The 17,646-nt window shown below is 53.8% G+C and overlaps 6 protein-coding genes across 6 annotated transcripts; 3 read left to right on the top strand and 3 right to left on the bottom strand.

Moving 5' to 3' along the window:
- Positions 1-1,196: 1,196 nt before the first annotated feature.
- PG998_005737 (Arginine permease) lies at positions 1,197-3,073 on the top strand (the record flags this gene model as incomplete). Its single annotated transcript, XM_066872555.1, has 4 exons — positions 1,197-1,684; positions 1,754-1,904; positions 1,986-2,396; positions 2,453-3,073. The coding sequence occupies 4 exons, from the start codon at positions 1,197-1,199 to the stop codon at positions 3,071-3,073; spliced, it is 1,671 nt and encodes a 556-aa protein (XP_066732652.1).
- Positions 3,074-4,309: 1,236 nt separating this feature from the next.
- Positions 4,310-5,065, top strand: PG998_005738 (uncharacterized protein; the record flags this gene model as incomplete). The annotated part of the gene is made up of 2 exons (XM_066872556.1): positions 4,310-4,603; positions 4,733-5,065. The coding sequence occupies 2 exons, from the start codon at positions 4,310-4,312 to the stop codon at positions 5,063-5,065; spliced, it is 627 nt and encodes a 208-aa protein (XP_066732653.1).
- A 907-nt stretch (positions 5,066-5,972) lies between these two features.
- Positions 5,973-7,893, bottom strand: PG998_005739 (uncharacterized protein; the record flags this gene model as incomplete). The annotated part of the gene is made up of 5 exons (XM_066872557.1): positions 5,973-6,286; positions 6,373-6,536; positions 6,589-6,876; positions 6,972-6,998; positions 7,079-7,893. 5 exons carry the CDS (start codon positions 7,891-7,893, stop codon positions 5,973-5,975), a joined length of 1,608 nt encoding a protein of 535 aa, XP_066732654.1.
- Positions 7,894-8,264: 371 nt separating this feature from the next.
- PG998_005740 (anaphase-promoting complex component cut20 apc4) lies at positions 8,265-10,954 on the bottom strand (the record flags this gene model as incomplete). The annotated part of the gene is made up of 8 exons (XM_066872558.1): positions 8,265-8,303; positions 8,348-8,565; positions 8,617-8,766; positions 8,820-8,887; positions 8,960-9,639; positions 9,695-10,286; positions 10,344-10,668; positions 10,738-10,954. 8 exons carry the CDS (start codon positions 10,952-10,954, stop codon positions 8,265-8,267), a joined length of 2,289 nt encoding a protein of 762 aa, XP_066732655.1.
- A 553-nt stretch (positions 10,955-11,507) lies between these two features.
- Positions 11,508-13,226, bottom strand: PG998_005741 (adaptor complexes medium subunit family protein; the record flags this gene model as incomplete). The annotated part of the gene is made up of 4 exons (XM_066872559.1): positions 11,508-11,597; positions 11,663-12,127; positions 12,169-12,666; positions 12,720-13,226. 4 exons carry the CDS (start codon positions 13,224-13,226, stop codon positions 11,508-11,510), a joined length of 1,560 nt encoding a protein of 519 aa, XP_066732656.1.
- Positions 13,227-14,676: 1,450 nt separating this feature from the next.
- On the top strand, positions 14,677-17,464 carry PG998_005742 (conserved glutamic acid-rich protein; the record flags this gene model as incomplete). The annotated part of the gene is made up of 4 exons (XM_066872560.1): positions 14,677-15,180; positions 15,321-16,121; positions 16,172-17,384; positions 17,442-17,464. The coding sequence occupies 4 exons, from the start codon at positions 14,677-14,679 to the stop codon at positions 17,462-17,464; spliced, it is 2,541 nt and encodes an 846-aa protein (XP_066732657.1).
- Positions 17,465-17,646: the final 182 nt, after the last annotated feature.

Raw genomic sequence — 17,646 nt, forward strand, 5'->3', positions numbered from 1 at the left:
CATTTGGGTTAGCTGTCTCTCACTACGCCCTACGCCCAGTACAGGTATGCACTACCACGCCCAGTCCTACATACGTATGTACGTACTTACATACATACGGCCGCCTCCGCCTACGTACGATACGTACGATGGGGGATCTATCTGCGGCACCGCACAGTGACCACTGCAGGAACTATCCCCTTGTTCGAAGCAACCTCGGACTAAAACAATTGGAACGGGGAGACAAGGGCCATGGCCAGCCACGCTTACTACAAGAGGTCATTTCCCAGTAGATGCACGTTCCAGCGTGGGGTAAGCCAGGATGTCAGCCAGGATACGGCCAGGGTGTATTTCTGCTGGGCAAAGTAAAATGGGATATCTTTTCTCGTCAGTGGCCATGGCTACATACATGGGTTTTTGGCAGCCCATGTCGCTAGTCTGGTTCGAGCAAGACTCTCTCTCTCTCTCTGGGCAGCTGGGTGTGTGGTGGCGGTGGTTTTCCGTTTTCCACCCACACCAGAAACGCGACAAGCGCAGCCAGCTTCTCGATCAGCCTCTCGTAGCAATCCGATCATAGTTGAGGGATAGCCTGGACGCAGGCCTGCTCTGATAGGTTGTTCACTCCCATTCTGGTCAGTGGTCCCAATCCCCGTCGGACCCCGCCTTCCTGCCCTCTCCCCTCTGGCTACATACGCACTATAGTACTGTACTTCCACGTATCGTCCATCTGCAGTATGGGCAGAAGTATGGGCTGCCGCTAGCCTGCTGCACCAAATCCATGTACCGTACAGTACGTACAGCGGTACACCCCAGAACCCAAACCCAACGGATACTAGCTGCCAGAGGGAAAATACAACGCCCATCATCCCTGCTTCCTTCCCTTGTCCCCTGTCAGCCCACCCTTGCCCTCATTGCCCAATCCCGTCGTTCGCGCGCTCTGAGGGTGAGAAGAGGGACGTAACACGCCGATAAACGACAAGACCCAGAGGTGCGCTTTGAGAGAATCCAAGACTGGTACAGTGGTGCCGTCAGGTCTTCTCTCTCTCTCTCGACAAGGGGGCTAGCTTGTAGGTATACGTAGGTGAATCTGGGAATTTCTCGTTCTGCATAAGTACGCCTTCTTTCCCCGTGTCGTTTCCCCGTTTGGAAATTTTCCTCCCTCACTCTCACCACCTCTCCCACCTTGAACCCCAACTGTCACACGACACGGTACAAAGATGGCGCCCTCCTCTCACAAGTCCGAATCCAAGGAGGCTTCCGGCTCCCGGAACTCCGATGATGTTGCCACCGGCCATGTTGTCGAGAACTCGGACGGCCTGGCTCGCCGGCTCAACAACCGCCAAATCCAATTGATCGCCATCGGTGGCTCTATCGGTACCGCTCTCTTCGTCAGCATCGGTCAAGGTCTCTACAAGGGCGGCCCTGCCAGTCTCTTCCTCGCCTACCTCCTGTACAGCTGCATACTCGGTCTCGTCAACAACTGCATGGCCGAGATGGCCTGCTACATGCCCGTCAGTGGAGGCTTTATCCGAATGGCCGGCAAGTGGGTCGACGAAGCCTTCGGCTTCATGGCCGGCTGGAACTTCTTCCTCTACGAAGCGCTCCTGATCCCCTTTGAGATCACTGCCCTGAACATTGTGCTGTCCTTCTGGCGCGACGATATCCCTGCCGCCGCCGTTTGCTGCGTGTGTATCTTGCTTTATGCGTAAGTCTTCCCTGCGGTCACTGGTCCATCCTCCCTTGTCGTGTTGGTGTACTAACACGGATCATCCAGGTGTCTCAACATGGTAGCCGTCCGAGCTTATGGCGAGGCTGAATTTTGGCTTTCCGGAGGCAAATTCATTCTCTGTGTCATGCTCTTCTGCTTCACTCTCGTTACCATGTGCGGTGGCAACCCGAAGCATGATGCGTACGGATTCCGTCACGTAAGTCAACCATTGCCTTTCATTCTACTGTCCAGTTGGGCGAGGGTTTACGCAGTGGAACGATTACTAAATATATCACAGTGGAGCGACCCCGGCCCATTCCGCGAGTACCGTACCACAGGCGACCTGGGTCGTTTTGAGGGCTTCTTAGCTGCTCTTTGGAGCGCCGCTTTCACCATCGTCGGACCCGAATACATCTCCATGGTTTCTGCCGAGGCCAAGCGACCGAGTATATACATCAAGACTGCTTTCAAGACCGTCTACTATCGCTTTGGTCTTTTCTTCATCATGGGAGCGCTCTGCGTCGGCATCGTTGTCCCCTACAACGCCAAGGCCCTCCAGGAACTTTACGACGGCAGCGGAGAGGGAGGCGGCACTGCTGCTGCCTCGCCTTATGTCATTGCCATGAACAACCTTGGTATCGGTATCCTCCCCGACGTCACCAATGCGCTTATGCTCACCAGCATCTTCTCTGCCGGCAACACTTATACCGTAAGTTTGATTTGTCTCCCATTTGCCCAGTCTAAGGTTTGCTGACTTGCCAAAAGTACGCCGCTACACGCAGTCTTTTCGGTCTCGCTCTGGAAGGCCGTGCGCCACGATTCCTCCGCAAAACTCTCAAGAACGGTGTCCCGATCTGGTGCTTTGCCATTACCATGCTGTTCCCGGTTCTCTCGTTCCTGTCTCTTGGCAGCGGCAGCGGAAAGGTTTTGACCTGGCTGGTAACCCTGATCACAGCCGGCGGCATCATCAACTTCATCGTGATGTGCATCACTTATATCTTCTTCTACCGTGCGTGCGTGGCTCAAAACATTGACCGCTCGTCGTTCCCGTACACGGGCTGGTTCCAGCCCTACAGCGCCTACATCGCTCTCGCGTTTGAGCTCTGCGTGGTCTTCTGCTACGGCTACTCCAGCTTCAGCCCTTGGAGCACTCTGGACTTCTTTATTAACTACACCATGGTGATGTTGGCGCCGCTCATGTTCCTCTTCTGGAAGTTGCTCAAGGGTACCAAGTTCATCAAGCCCCTGGAGGCTGACATTGTCTGGGACCGCCCCATCATTGACGCATACGAGGATTCCTTTACCCATGCTCCTGTGGGATTCTGGACCGAGATCATGCAAATGGTCGGCCTCCGACAAAAGCTCAGGGAGCCCAGCAAGGTCTAGATGCGAATTTACAGTAGGCGTGAGAAAGAAATGCGTGACGACGATGGCGTTTTGGATCGAAGATACCCTGTTTGCGCTCTCTTCCCAAAGAGACTTGACGCAGCGAATGGAATTAGTGCCGTTAGCATGATTTTATCAAAAGACACATATTGTGCCCAACCACGAGAATCCCCGGTGACCTTTTGAGCGTGCATCTTCACACCCGGCCAGTCGTCGCACCGCTGTCCGAGGATGTAGTGCGGCATTTCCCCTGGATCCATCCGTCGAGGACATCGGCGGCCCTCGACTCTCCACGAGCCAGCATGGGCCCACGACGACTTGTGGCATGGAGATTGCCGTCTGTGGGGATCTCAGGGATTGCAGAGGCCCTCCCTTGCAACAGGTCTTTTGCCTGATTTGACCGCTCTCGTGGTGTTTGGGTTTAAAGCCCGACTTCTCCAAGTCCAACCCCGAATTGCTGGAGAAAGTCGATCCGTGACGCAACGCAACCACCACCTTGGATTTTAGTGCATCCAGCAAGTCAGGCAGGTCGGGCAGGTCAGGCAAGCCAGGGTCTTGGCCTATGTGCATGAATTAACGTTTATCCTGGAGGAGCTGGCAACTGGGTCGCCCGTCTTGTTCGCCGTCACCTGACGGTTTGCATATCTCCAGTAAAGTCAGTCCTGCTCCTACACAGCCGCTTGCCCTAACCACACTCGGACTTGCTACGCCCTCGTATCTTTCTCCATTTATCCTGTCCGTCACTATCGAACTACGGAGTGCTACATATCTGATCGATCACTGCCAAATATACCTACCGCCCACCACCTGCCGACAACTCCGCACTACCTAATCTACGGGAACCAGCCAGCCCCAAACATCCACCCCTCCAGCCATCCTTCCCTTTCCCTCCCCCCGCAAAAAGGAGATACGTACCTTGCTTGCGCTGCATACTAGATACCGGGTACCGCTGCAAATTGCTTCTTATCTATTGCTTTGGCCTGCTCGCTTGGCGGACACTACATACAGAGTTGCACCCTGGCTGCGACTGTGCCGCACGCGCTCTGGGGCTGAGGCGGACGGGGAGATAAGGAAAGCGCTTCCGTGCGTGTGCCGCCCTGGGCTGCGGCTGGCTTGGGTTACAGCTGGAAACGGCAGCGAAAGGAAAACACCCCCGGCAAGGTCGGAAAAGTCAAACACGGCCAGAGGCGGACGCCAACGCGACTGGAACTCCCTAAGAGCATTGCCCCAGCGATAATGGCGCTCATCAACGAGACGACTAAAAAATGGATTTACCTCATCACCTACAACTGCATCTCGTTCCTGCTATGGACCTGGCTCACGTTCCGCACCGTGAGGGTGCTGGTTTTCGGCCCCGATACGGACGAATATGACGACGCCGCGGCCGGCAGCCTGTATAGGCAGCTGCCATTCCCGCTCCTGGCCTTCACCCAGACCCTGGCATTCCTCGAGGTGGCGCACGCGGCCTTGGGCCTTGTGGGTGCGTCGGCTGCGACCACAGCGCTGCAGATCGGCGGGAAGAACCTTGTGGTAAGGTTTCTTTTTCCTCGCTTTTCCTTTTCTTTCCTCTTCTGTGTGTCCGTGTGTATGTTACGTGCGCATGTTTCGATATAGATCTAAACTAAGTTATGTTTGCTAACACCACCGCCGCCACCATAGGTATGGACCGTTATGGCACGTTTCCCCGAGCTCTTCATAACCGCCGCCGATGAAAGCGGCCCAATGGGTTTCCTGGGCTGCGTCCTGGCCTGGGGCTTCTCGGAGATGATTCGGTATGCTTTCTTCGTCGGACAGCTCCTCAGGGGTGAGCCCTTTGGATGGGTGAAGTGGCTGCGTTACAACGCGTTCCTGGTCCTGTACCCTGTCGGCCTCTTCAGCGAAGCTTGGGTCGTCTATCTTGCTCTAGCGCAGGGTGAGGACATCGGACCCGTATATAAGGGTTATCTATTCTTGGGCTTGTTGACCTATTTGCCAGGTAAGTTGCATTCTTGATGATCCTGGGTGTGCTTATGTTTTCCCCTTCCGGAAATCGCTTGCACGCGACCATCCCATCCCTCGCCCACTGGACCGATAAGTGAATAAGCTTACTGACGTATCCCACCCATAGCTGGACCCTATCTATTTACACACATGCTAAAGCAGCGCCGGCGGGCTGTTTCAAGAAAAAGATAGACGGACGATCAGTCGGTCGGCTTCTCTAACGAAAAGCCGCTGTTGTTGATGGAACCCCAAAAAGACTAAGAATGTCGAATCGGTTCAATATAGACTAGACTCCAAGAAGAAAATAAGAAAACAAAAACGGGGTCTTACATCTATCTTACCGTTGTTGCCATACTTCGTCGTCGTCGTCGTATTGTAATCCACCTCTAAAATGTCTCCAACTACTACGTCCCGTACCCATCTTCATTGGAGGGGTCGCGGCAGTGGCATGCGCTGTGCGTAAGTCGTAGTAGGACCGGTCCTCGGGCTCCTCGGACCTATTCCGTGCGCTCCCCGTATCCGTATAGGTCGGAACATTGGTTCATCTCGTGATGTTATACTGCGGGGAACCCCCAGTCGAAAACCCCTAGGGTGAGTATGTCAGTGCCGTGGAGCTACGTCGATATCCAGCTTGCGTGGGAGGGGGCGTTGAGCTGCATGATCATTCATAGGACTTAGATGCGCTGCCGATTGCTTCTGGGCTCGTTTCATATCACCTTTACGTGCGCGATGTTGTTACCCGTGGTACAGGTTTGTTCTCTATAGTAGAAACGGTTCGTCATATCGACAGAAGGTCTTCTCTAATTCGCTATGCTCTAAAATGAAGAAATAATATGACTGGCTCACAGCTAACACAAGCAATGCCCATCAACCCAATAGGGGAGGGTGAAAGCCGAAGCAATTGCAGTAACAAGTAAGTCTATGTCCGCTGCTGCTGACCCTTCTTCAACCACTCTCGCAGCACGTTCTTCTGGATCTTGCCGGTGCTAGTTTTGGGCAGTTCCTTGACTACCTCGACCTCGCGGGGCACCATGAACTTGCTGATGGCGCTCTGGCTCTTGGCCCAGTCGATGAGGTCAGGGCCTTCCAGTGCCCGGCCCTCCTTGATCGTGATGTAGGCTTTTGGTCTCTCGCCCCAGTGCGAGTCCGGGACGGCTACTACACCGGCCTCGAGCACGTCCGGGTGCTGGACGAGCATGCTCTCCAACGCTACTGAGGATATGTTCTCGCCACCTGGTAAAAGGGAGGGAAGTGTTAGGAACCGCAGCTTCTCGTATAGGAGGATACACCACTTATTGTTGTGATTGCGAGATGCTTACCGCTGATGATGATGTCCTTGGCTCGATCTTGGATTTGCGCGCTCCCGTCCGGATGCCAGACGGCGAGATCTCCCGAATGCAGACCACCCCCGAGGAATAGTTTCCTGGTGGCCTCGGGGTCCTTGTAGTAGACTGGTGATGAAGCCGTGGCCTTGGCGTGCCATCTTGGCGTATTTTTCGGGCAGGGGAAGCGCGTCCCACGCGGGCATTGGGTACCCTTTCGTGATGGGCCCGTAGGTCTCGGTCATGCCGTAGACGTGGACGGGCTGCAGATTCAGGTTGGTCATCTGTTCGAACAGGTGCGCCGTGGGCGGACTGGCGGCCACCGTAACCTTGACCGGCTCGGGCAGCACCTCGGCCTCCGGGCTGGCGCAGAGCAGCGTGTTGACGGTCGGGGCCGCGTTGAAGTGCGTGATCTTCTCCTCTTTCAGAAGCTTCCAGATCAGCGGGTAGTCGATCTTTCTCAGGCAGTAGTGCGTTCCTCTCACAGCCGTGACCGACCATCTTAAGAGAGAAGAAGAAGGTTAGATCATTGCCCAAGTATAGGAGTAGCAGCGTGTTGTCATGGTTCCATGGGGAAGGACGAGGATGGAACTTACGGGAATGTCCAGCCCATGGCATGAAACCTGTCTTCTGTGTCAGCAACCTGTCCATCCATTTTCATTTCCCGTCTTTTGCTGCAAGATGGATCGAGAAGAGAACGTACATGGGAAGAGTCCAGAGATACCTACACCGACCGGTGCCGTTGTAGTTCAGGCCCGACTCAATGACGTTCGCCAGGCTGGCCAAGTACGCACCCCTATGCGTCATGACGACGCCCTTAGGCCGCGACGTGGTGCCCGACGTGAACGGTATCGCGATCGTGGCATCCTCGTCAGCAACCCCTCGCGAAGAATGAAGGCCCGCCCATCCTTTACTTCCTTGGGCGATATCGTGCTTGAGCCCCTCGAGGACCGCCTCGTCAAAGGGCCCGCAGAGCTCTCCCTCGGTCGCGTCCGTATCCGCGTCCACGATGAACGGGACACCCGGGTGCGCTCCCCTAAACTCCTCCAGCAGGTCGACGTACTCGTGATCCACGATGATGCAATCGACCTCGGCAAAGTCGAAGATGTACGTGATGTCGGCCGACTTCAGCCGATAATTCACCGGCACAATGACGCCGCCCGAAGCCGCAACACCGTAGATGGCCTCGAGAAAGGCCGGCGTGTTCGTCGCGAGGACACCTACGCGCCGGTGGCCCTGTTTTTGCAAGAAATAGGCGAGCCCCCGGGCGCGGTCGGCGAACTCGCGGTACGAGCGGCGCAGGACCCGGTTGTTGGCGGTGACGTGGTAGATGGCCTGGGCGTCGGGCTCGATGGAGGCCGCGCGCTCCAGGAAGAAGGTGGGCGAGAGCTGGTGGATGTGGTGGCGGTGGGTATACTCGTGATTACCATCAGTCGCTGGCGCCGGCGTGGTTGGCTTTGAGGGACCTCCAGCCAAGTGCCCGAGGAGACTCTTGAGGCGGGAAGTTGCCCCAGACATGATGCTGGATTTTGTCGCGACTTGGAGAGAGGGTGACGATGATTTACTGCGTTGCTGCTACCAATATAAAGCCTGTAGACAGGTCTTAACGAACAAGTATTTCTTGTAAGATGATAGGGCGACGGTCAATACTATGCATACACATGGACGTAGCTAACGGTCTAGATAAAAGGGGAGACAAGCCACTGCTAAAAGGGCATCACTCGGCAATCATGAGAGGCGCTGGAGGCTTACCCCAAGGCAAAGAATGCGCTATGTCATTGGGGGGCAGGAGCTGAGTCCGATAGGTTCGGCTTAGGGGAGCTAAGGGAGTATGCGGGGAAGCCTAGCAAATGGTCCGGGGTAAATTGGGACTCAATCCCACCGCCATTCTAGCTGGAACCGGCAGCTATACGAATTTCCCAGGCAGACTGAAAACCCGGTAATGCTGCCTGTCCTGGCCAAGGAGACATACCCTGGCCGGCAGATGTCCTCGCTGCTTACTTGCCCCCCGGATTTCCATCTGGACAGGCGCAAACCCGTCTTCTATGGGGACCGTCATATTTGGAAAGACGCTGGTTACTTGGTCAACGCTGAGCACATGCGGCACAGCCGGTTGGCCCGCGATGTGCTTTGCATATCCTAGTTCGGCCGACTGGTGAGGTATCCGAATGATACGCAAACTATCTTTTGCTGGCATATCAAGTCAGCAACCGTTCGTCGGCATTGTGAAGTGACACTTACCATTAACCGACACCAGTGCAAGCAGCGAGTCCCCGTGGAGGAACTTGATGTCCAGGATGGTTGTGTCTTGGAGTGACAAGCAGGAGTAGAACGCTTTATTGGCTCCACTGATCCCATTCAGGACGCTGACCTCGGTCCGGTATATGTGAACTATTGACCAGGTTAGTGGGGTAATCCATACGGCTATCGCGACCGCGTCTTACCATCACTAGGTTGGCCATCTGTGGTGACAGCTGTGAAGGTTGTGCTTTCGATGGTGTTCTTGGGAAATCTTAGTAAACAGCAGTGCCATTGCGCATGGGAACATATGGCTTACCTCATGTTCAGTTATAGACATACTGACGTCCAGCTTGCATAGGCGGCCCGGAAGCTCAATTTTCGTAGGCTGGCCGAATCGGACGCTGCGACGCTCGGCCTCGGCAATTCCATTGAATACGGCGCTCGCCTTGTCCACGAGATACGTGACGAGGAACTCGACCTGGGGAGAATACCCCCCTCGGTCCGACCGAGCTCTTGAGATTGGATCTGCTTGTCGAGCATCTCCAGCACCGACGACGCGTCCTCGGCTTGTTGCCGGTCCCTACCAGAGTCGTCGGCCGAGGCATTACTCAGGTAAGCTCTTAGAGGACTGGCCTTCATATACTGTTGAATGTACGCCAAGGTCTTTCCATGTTCCATGGTAGCCTCCTTTTCGGACAGCTCCTCAGATATGGTCGATGAAGCCAATCGGTCGATTTCGAATCGGAGCCAGGTAGAAAAAGAGTGGAAGAGTTCCAGCTCTTCCATTACCAACAAGAGGATCTTATTCCCTACAAGCATCAGGCACGACACAATGTCCATAACTTTGGTTACTTGTGCCGCAGTGAAACCGATGTCATTCTCGGAATCGTGGAACCGCGCGATACCAAGCAAACGGCTTAATATGAGGGCGATCCGTTCCAAAGACGGCAGAAAGTTCTCATGTATAAGGCCCCGGAGTCCTTCTAGTCCAGAAACAACCGCTTTATCCCATCGTTTGTGGCCCTATAACGTATGTAAGCAGAGCGGCGCGCTCTCATGGTGAAGGGGGCCATCCTACGCGTTCTGCTAGCTGGTCGACTAGCCATTCCTTGACTTCCGGGAAGGTATGTCCCGTCACGACCGAGTGGTACAAGGCCTGTCCAATATCCATCTCCCCATAGGTACCGGCTTCTTTGAGTGTTTCGTTAATGCTGTTCAAGAACTTGCTTGGCAGTTCCCTGGTAGCTTGCCACTCATACAACATGCGCATTTGTGCCTGCTTGACATATCTGAGTAGCTTCTGCAATGTTGTTGTCTTGAAAGCCAGCAATGAGAGGTTTTCGGGGGAGGAGTGTATAAATGTTAAGTCCCATGGGACCACATATAGAACATGTTGGTGGCTTTTGGTTGTTGATTGGAATATGAGCGAGTGCGTCGAGAGACGCGGGTGAGAGGCATGTGCGGCAAGCTTTAAAGTAACATTGTCGCCAGATGAGCCCGATGGCTTGAACCGGAAGGTCCCAATGACAAAGGAGTCATATATGCTAAGGTGGATATGCCCGTCATTGGAGCCGACGATCATAACGTCGACCTCGTCGCTGCTTCCCGACGAGAGGGGACGGAATAGGAACTCCAGGGAAGCTCTTGTCGTGAACACATACATATCATCACTGCACGTTATCAGTTAGCAGATTACTTCTCTGGGGGTGAGCTATGGCCCGGCCTACCCAGAGCCACCAGACGCGGGGAGAGGACTGATCTTGGGAAGTGCCGTCTCAGTCTCGAGGAACCTGAGCTCCCTAGGCAAGTCCAGAACCTCCTTGCGATCGCTTCCATCACTATCACCGTTGAGTGATAAGCCTTGCAAGGCTGCAGTCACCGACTCGGTAGCCTGAGATGGCCGTCTGCCGGTGAGGTTTTGCGCCCAGCCGATATAGGTGATCGCACCGCTGCTGCCAGACTCGCACACGGGGATCTGGTGGATGGCTTTACTGTTCTCGAGACCCAAGAGCCTCACACAGCCATCGCTCCATCCTACTGCAAGAAATTGGCCTGGCATACAGAGTGGTCAACATAGGAGGAACAGACGACAAGGGATGTGTGAGGTCGATGCGTGCTTACCGTTGGGCTTCCAGCGCAAGGCCTGCACCGACTCTTTTTCGCCGCGCTGTCTGCTCTTGACGACGACTTGGCCATTCGACCGCCATATCTGTAACGTTTTGGACCCTGCCGCCCCAGCGAAGAGTTCGATGGTCGGGTTGTAGGTGAGCATGCCATCATGTATCTTGGGGTCCAGCACAGCGTCGCTCATAGCCTGTAATTTGACAGGCTCGGCCATTGTTGAAGCTTTAAACCGCCGTATCGCGGGGTCTAGTCATGCTTAGACGGATGCGAGGCTCTAGTTTTCGTTCCTGAACATGATGCTGGGAGGTTGACGCGGGTTTCCGAGGTTGCACGGCTCCGAGTGGAAGCGCTCTTGCACTTTTGGAAGCACAGTGTTGCTGGCTAGTCCCGACACTCGCTCCAAAATCCACACTCGCCAGGAGTTGCTGGTCTTGCCTCTACACATACCAGCCCAAAGCAACGACGGGTGTGCTACAACTCACATGGCCCCCAAAAATGAAAGAACAATAGGGCAGCTGATTCTCTTCTCGAATATTTAGGGGGCTTTATGATACGCGGCCTACAGTACGAACAATATTTGGCCACACTTTGGTAGTATCTACTTTGCACACATTGCGAGTGAATTGCGCGAGATCAAGTACTGCGTTTGTATCAAACGCGCAATGCTCTATAGACTTATTTGCCATGCCCCCGTCGCCCTCTAACCACTTTTCGCTGTGTGTGAAAGCTCAGGTACTTAACCCCATTCCCTTTCCAGGTCTATTACTTTACTCGACCACGTAAGAGTCGGCATGGGACTTGATGTCCTTGGAGAAGGTGACCTCTTCGTTCATTTCTACCAGCGACACCGATGAGACCTAGCAAAAGCAAATGTTAGTAGAGCTACCTGAGAGAAGTAGATTGGAAGAGGCAGGGTACTTACGTCGACGTCGACGTATGGCGACGTCTTGGAAAACCGCACTTGCATCGGGAAGAACTCGTTTTCGTCGTCAGCCTGGGCCTCAAATTCAAAGGAGCCGCTCGGTTCATCCGCCGTCACTGTGCCAATCGACCACTCTAAGCTATCTCCTGACACCTCGTAGGTTGCATCGAAACTGGACACTGAGGGCTCGCTAGTGGCGTAGGGGATCACCACGCTGACATCCTTCAGCTCCTCTCCTCCGGTCAGCTCATACTCGACGGTGAGGCCGTAGTTGCCATCAGAGCCCTTGTTGACCCAGACAGTAAACTGGATCGGGACGGCGGTGGCATCGTCTGCCTTCGGGGTGGCTCTCCACCTCAGCACACCGACAGCATTGTTAACAGGGAAACCACGCGCGACATTGCTCATCTGGATGGCCTTGGTACTGTTGAAGACACCCTTGTCGACATTGGGATGGGTGCGGAACTGCGCGCCGTGAGAGGGTTGGCCGAAAGGTCAAGTTTGACCTTGGTCAGGCTTGGGTCCGAGATTCGCAACGTCAGATCTCCACTAACAGCAATCGAGTTGACCGCTCCTTCTCTTGACAGTTTCGCCGATATGGACTCGTTGATAGTGACGTGGATGGCATCCCGGTCGAGGGTGGAAGACATCCGGGGAGCGGCGGGCTCAGCGGCGGGCGTAGGCGCAGCGACAGGAACAAGGGGTGAATCGTCCACTTCCGTGCCCATATCGCCCCGCACACGCTCGAACATGTCGTTGGTCTTGGACTTCTTGCCCAATTGCATTCCCTTGCCCTTCATCAAAGCAGGCTTGTGGGCGGCCTTGTTCTTCTCGGCTTCGTAACTATCGTATGTATCTTGCGAAGGACGGGCAGGCGGCGTGTACGTAGGGTAGACAGGGGTTCGTGGCACGCCGGCGCGGCCGCTTCGTGCGGCATCCTTGCGCTGCATCTCGAGCTGCTTCGCCTTGCGCTTGCGCTCTTCCGTGGCTTCCAGTTCCTTGTTCTGTATTTGCCGTTAGCATCCCTTCCCCAAATCCCGGCCGCATTCAGACATACCCTGGCAATGATCTCTTGGATGCGCTCTTCATGGGACTCCATCTCGAGGTAAGTCTTGATCTGGCTGATGGTCAAGTTCTCGCGGTAGCCCAAGGTGACCAGCTCATCGAAAGCGCTGAGCAGTTCGTAGGCATTTCGGAGGATTTCGCGCTCGTCCAGACTCTTGCATGTGCTGGTGACCACTTGGGCAAAGAGATGGAGAGAGTCGATGTCCTGCAGAATGTTGGACTGGCGGTTGGTGATGAGGACCATGTACAGCTCGTCCAGGGGCTGGTAGACAAAGCGGACGTTGTCCTGCTCGACCGTGGTATGCTGCGTGCTCGAGTCGGCCAGTTTCGGGAACGATGCTAGGAGGGCCTCGATTCGAGATCGGGGCATTTCGCGAAACTGCCGGGAGAGGACGGCCTTACCCCTCGGGTGCAGATGGATGCAGCCAGGACAACCTAAAGGGCGGCATGTAAGCAGTTTGGCGATAACCACGTATACTCTCAACATATCGCCTACCATCTTGGATGTGTGTGTGTGTTGGTGTTGGCTTGAACAAGAAAATAGTAGTATGCGGAAGAGGGTTGCGCCAACAGCGGCTGTACAATGGTCGGGCTTGTTGTCTCGAAACTGAGGCCGTAATCAATTCAATCGTCAAGTGAATCTCAGGTGCACGATTGATACAAGCTGTCCCCAAGAGCCAGCCATGGAGCCAATTCAGGGATTCGATGTGGGATGTGGTCCGTGAGGGGCTGAGCCACTGCCACATCTCCTTGGATCTAGGCTGCTGGGTACGGAGTACAGCAGACAAAGTCCCTAAGTGGGTGGCGTGGCTGAAGCACAGTGCAAGGAGTCTCACTGAATCTCAAACCTAGTTGGCTCTGGAGTCTCAACACACTGAATCACGTCTGCCCACCGACTTTGGTTTTGCAGGTTGTTGTCATTTCCAAGCAGCGCAATGGGATTTGACAGCTGAATACAATTTCTTATTTCAATATTCGATACAATAGCTCGAAACAGCCGGGTACTTATTAGTACTCAAGTTAGGAGTTAGCACCTAGAATTCGATGGGCCACCAGCCACAGGACAGCTGTTACACGCTTTGAATACAGTATGACCTCACGCAAGCTCACCCACGCGTTAATTGGAATGCTGGCTTTGTAAAGCGTGTTGGTGTCAACCAACCTAAAACAATTAATTATCCAACAATCCATTACTCTCACTTCACAATCAAAGACGCCCGGCACCCGCACCCTGACCATCGCCACCTTCCTTTCCCTCCTCTTCTATTGATTGTCCATCCCAGATCAAACCCAAGTTCTACAGCTTGATTAGAGCTTGTACAGATCGCAATCATAACCGTCTTGTTCGATTCGAAACCCCGACCGTTGTACCAACTGAAGTGGCTTTCAACCCTGTACCGGCGGTAGCGTTCCCACCCCAACGTTCGTCACCCGGTGAAGTCGCTGTGAGACTGATCCTGGAATCTCCAGCATTCCTATTAGTCTTTGACGTCCATCCTCAAGTCGTCGGCGATCGTGGTTCCAGTGGCCAAGCAGTTCACCAAAGTCGCAAAGCTTTGCCCTCCGGGTGCATCAACATCTGAATTGTTTCGCACGACAGCACGACATCAACCCGTACCTCCTACGATCAACAACTTATTGGTGTCCCCCCGCAATCGATCGCGCACCAGTCATTTTCACTCTTGGTTCAAATGATCTGGCAAGAGATCACGACAACGTACAAATCTGGTAAAGAGAATTTTAGGCTCTGATTTGGCTGCCAAGTGTGTCTATCGTGTTAGGCGACCAGCCCATCAAGACCTTTATTTTCGGCTTCGCGGGAGTTTAGCCCATGCTCTACCCAACGCAGGGATTTCACAGTCTACCAACTCAGACTTCTCTCAACATCAGTACCACCGTCTTTTGTAACCGCAGTTAGCACCTTTGTAGTGCTGCCACATCTTTCGACCATGACTGGTGAGGAAATGGAGATCATCACTGGCAATAGCCACACCGACCAAGTTGAAGAAATCGACATAGATCTAAATTACACCTCTGGGCAAATGGATGATGATATGATACTTGGCGACTATGACGAAACAGCTGCCGAACAGCATGATACCCCTGAAGCAGGTGACGAGCAGATGGCAGAAGGGGACGATGCTTCGTACGGCATGGTTGATGCTGATGAGATCGATTACGACGTGACGACCGATCCAGCGAATGACCCTGACACTGAAATCGGTGGCATCGACGACAGCTCATGGCAATTAGAGACGGCGGCCATGGTGCCGGAGCCCAGTGTTGCGCAACCTGCCGCTGATGAGGTCGATTTCGCTATCGTCACAGACGCTAATGACGTCGAAGTCCAAGACGCCACAGAGGCCGGGGGTGAGGAGTTATGGCGTGAGGGCCAAATCACAAGTGCCGCAGATATACCCTCGGCTGATGCACAAGTCTATTCTGTTTTGGAGGTGCAGATAGACCCTTCTAATGCTATTGAGACTGTCTCGAGCAACATTGATGATACGGATGCTTCGAAAGACAACTCAAGCCCGGCAATCTCGAATAACCCCCTGCCACTGCTGATGGCAGTGCCGCTCCACAGGAACAGATAACGCAGGAGCCGGATAAGTATGAAGGGCATCAAGAGGAGCCTCAAAAAGAGCACGAAGAGAAAAGCCAAGAGGGATATGAAGAGGAGTATCATGAGGAGCACCATGAAGAACAGCACGAAGAATATCTCGAAGAATACCAAGAGGGAACTGAGGAGCCCAACAAAGAGTTCGACCAAGATAATCAAGACCAAGAAGGGGCGGAGACGGCTGTTTCCGAGGTGGTCGGTGCCAATGCCACCAGCAACGGTCAAGGACCGTCGACAGATCAGCACCTTCTTGGATTAGACGATTCCAACCAAGAGGATTATGTAGAAGACGGACAGGCTGCAGATGAGTGGTCTGCCGAAGATCTTGGTAAATCTGATGAGGCACAGGCCGGCCTCGATTCCTATGAGAACGCCAGCCTCCCCGAGCAGCAAATTTCTTCCCAAAACCATGAGGATGCTCTAGGCACACGGAGTTCATCTGCCCGTGCGAGTTCTGCCAGTGTAGAAGATGATGTGGTGGAGAGCAAGACCGTCGGGCCACTGCCACACCCACAAATCACCGCTTCCGAGGATCCGTCGGCTATTGCCGCCCGGTATGACATTGTTGTTCAGTATGGAGATTCGGATTATCAACTCTTTGCTAAGTCCACCGAGGACGATCCGAATCGCTACTTCCTGAGCGACCGAACCACGCTGGACTTGCCACTGGCTGGGTTCCTTTCGAGTATCCGTGAGGTCATAGCTCAGGAACTCTCACCCTTGGATGAGCTTGTAATGAGCATCGATGGTTTAGGGTTTGAGTTTGCAGAGGTACGTTTTGCTTTTGTTGTGTCTGATGTCCTGATGCTGACTAGTGACAGACTACGACTCGCGACTTCATCGAAAGATATACATTCGGTGATATGCTGGTTCTATACGACAACCTCGCAAGCAATGACGATGCAGACTTCAAACCCGATATCCATATTGTCCTGCAGGTGAGGCCTAATTGCAGCCAGCGGCTTGCAGCACTTGTGGATCAAGCCAACTCCGGTCGAGGTCTCAGTGACGTAGCTATTTACCGTGAATCGCCTCGGCTCGATGAGGATTTCGATGAGGATTTCGATGAGGATTTCGAGGAGTATGAAGTGGACGAAGTTGACGGAGCCCTCACAATAATCCCCGAGCCTGAGAACTCTGAAAACCATGACGATGTGGATGACGAGGCGGACAATGATCAGCAACCAGAGGCGCAGAAGGCCGATGACTACACAGTGGACGACGATCAACGCCGGCATTCGGACTCTCCAGAGGTAGATGGCCAGCCCGCTGATATAGCAGAGATACCTGAAGAGGACGGAACAACAGTGGTCAAAACGGACGACAACTTATTGAATGACATTGACGACGTGGGTTTCGGCCCGTCAAAGCAGGGTAATGCCCCTTCTTTCTCAAGTTCTCCTATTGCGCCCTGCACAGGAAACCCAAGCAAGTGCTTGTGCGACGACTGCTTTTTCCTTGGTCTCACGGATAAAGAGGATAACCCGAAACCTGGTTTTTCGAAGCCAGGAGTCGGCCAGTCCTGCGTTCATGAGACACCAAGTGCGCCTCGCTTTAATTCCAATAAGATACTTTTCCAGCAATTAGCCTTCCTTTGCGAATCGTCAAAAGCTAATCAAAGTCACTCTCAAGACCAACCAGACTCCATCGAAACCCGAAGCCATCACCCCGATGCCCATGATGCTGTAGCCTCTGCCCAGAACGGACAGGGGTCAGATGTGTCTTCTCATAACACCAGTGCTACCTTAAACGGGGATGATCAGGACGAGATCGACTACTCTGAGGATGACGACGATGGTGATAGCAAGGATGCTGCAAACAACACCGTACCAGACAAGGCTGCTTCCCAGGAAACCGCTGCACCGATCCAGTCTCAAGCCATCGCCGACGATGAGATTACTTGGGAATCAGAAGACGAAGAGACAGGCGGAGTAGCCATCACCACACCACCCAAAACGTCGGCACAAGTGTCGCCGGCAACGGGGAAGCGCGCTCGGTCTACTTCGAACGCGTCAGATGACGAGGCACCTCCTAGTAAGCTTCTCCCACTTCTTGTATCAACCGTAAACATGCATGGCTAACTTAGTGTAGGTGCTAAACCTCGTCTATCTTGATCATTTGCGAACTTCCCCTATTTTCCGGTTCTTTTCGCGTAGTACTGATCTTTACACTCACCCTTCTAACTGCGACCACCCCTACAGCTATTGGAAGATTTCCGTGAGACTGGTATCGCTTCCAGCGGTCTCAGTCCATGCCACACTTTCTCCAAAATTATATCCGGTCTTGCCTTTGATAC

Source organism: Apiospora kogelbergensis, assembly GCF_038363985.1.
Source record: "Apiospora kogelbergensis strain CBS 113332 chromosome Unknown utg000003l_segment0_segment0, whole genome shotgun sequence".
NCBI lineage: Eukaryota > Fungi > Ascomycota > Sordariomycetes > Amphisphaeriales > Apiosporaceae > Apiospora > Apiospora kogelbergensis.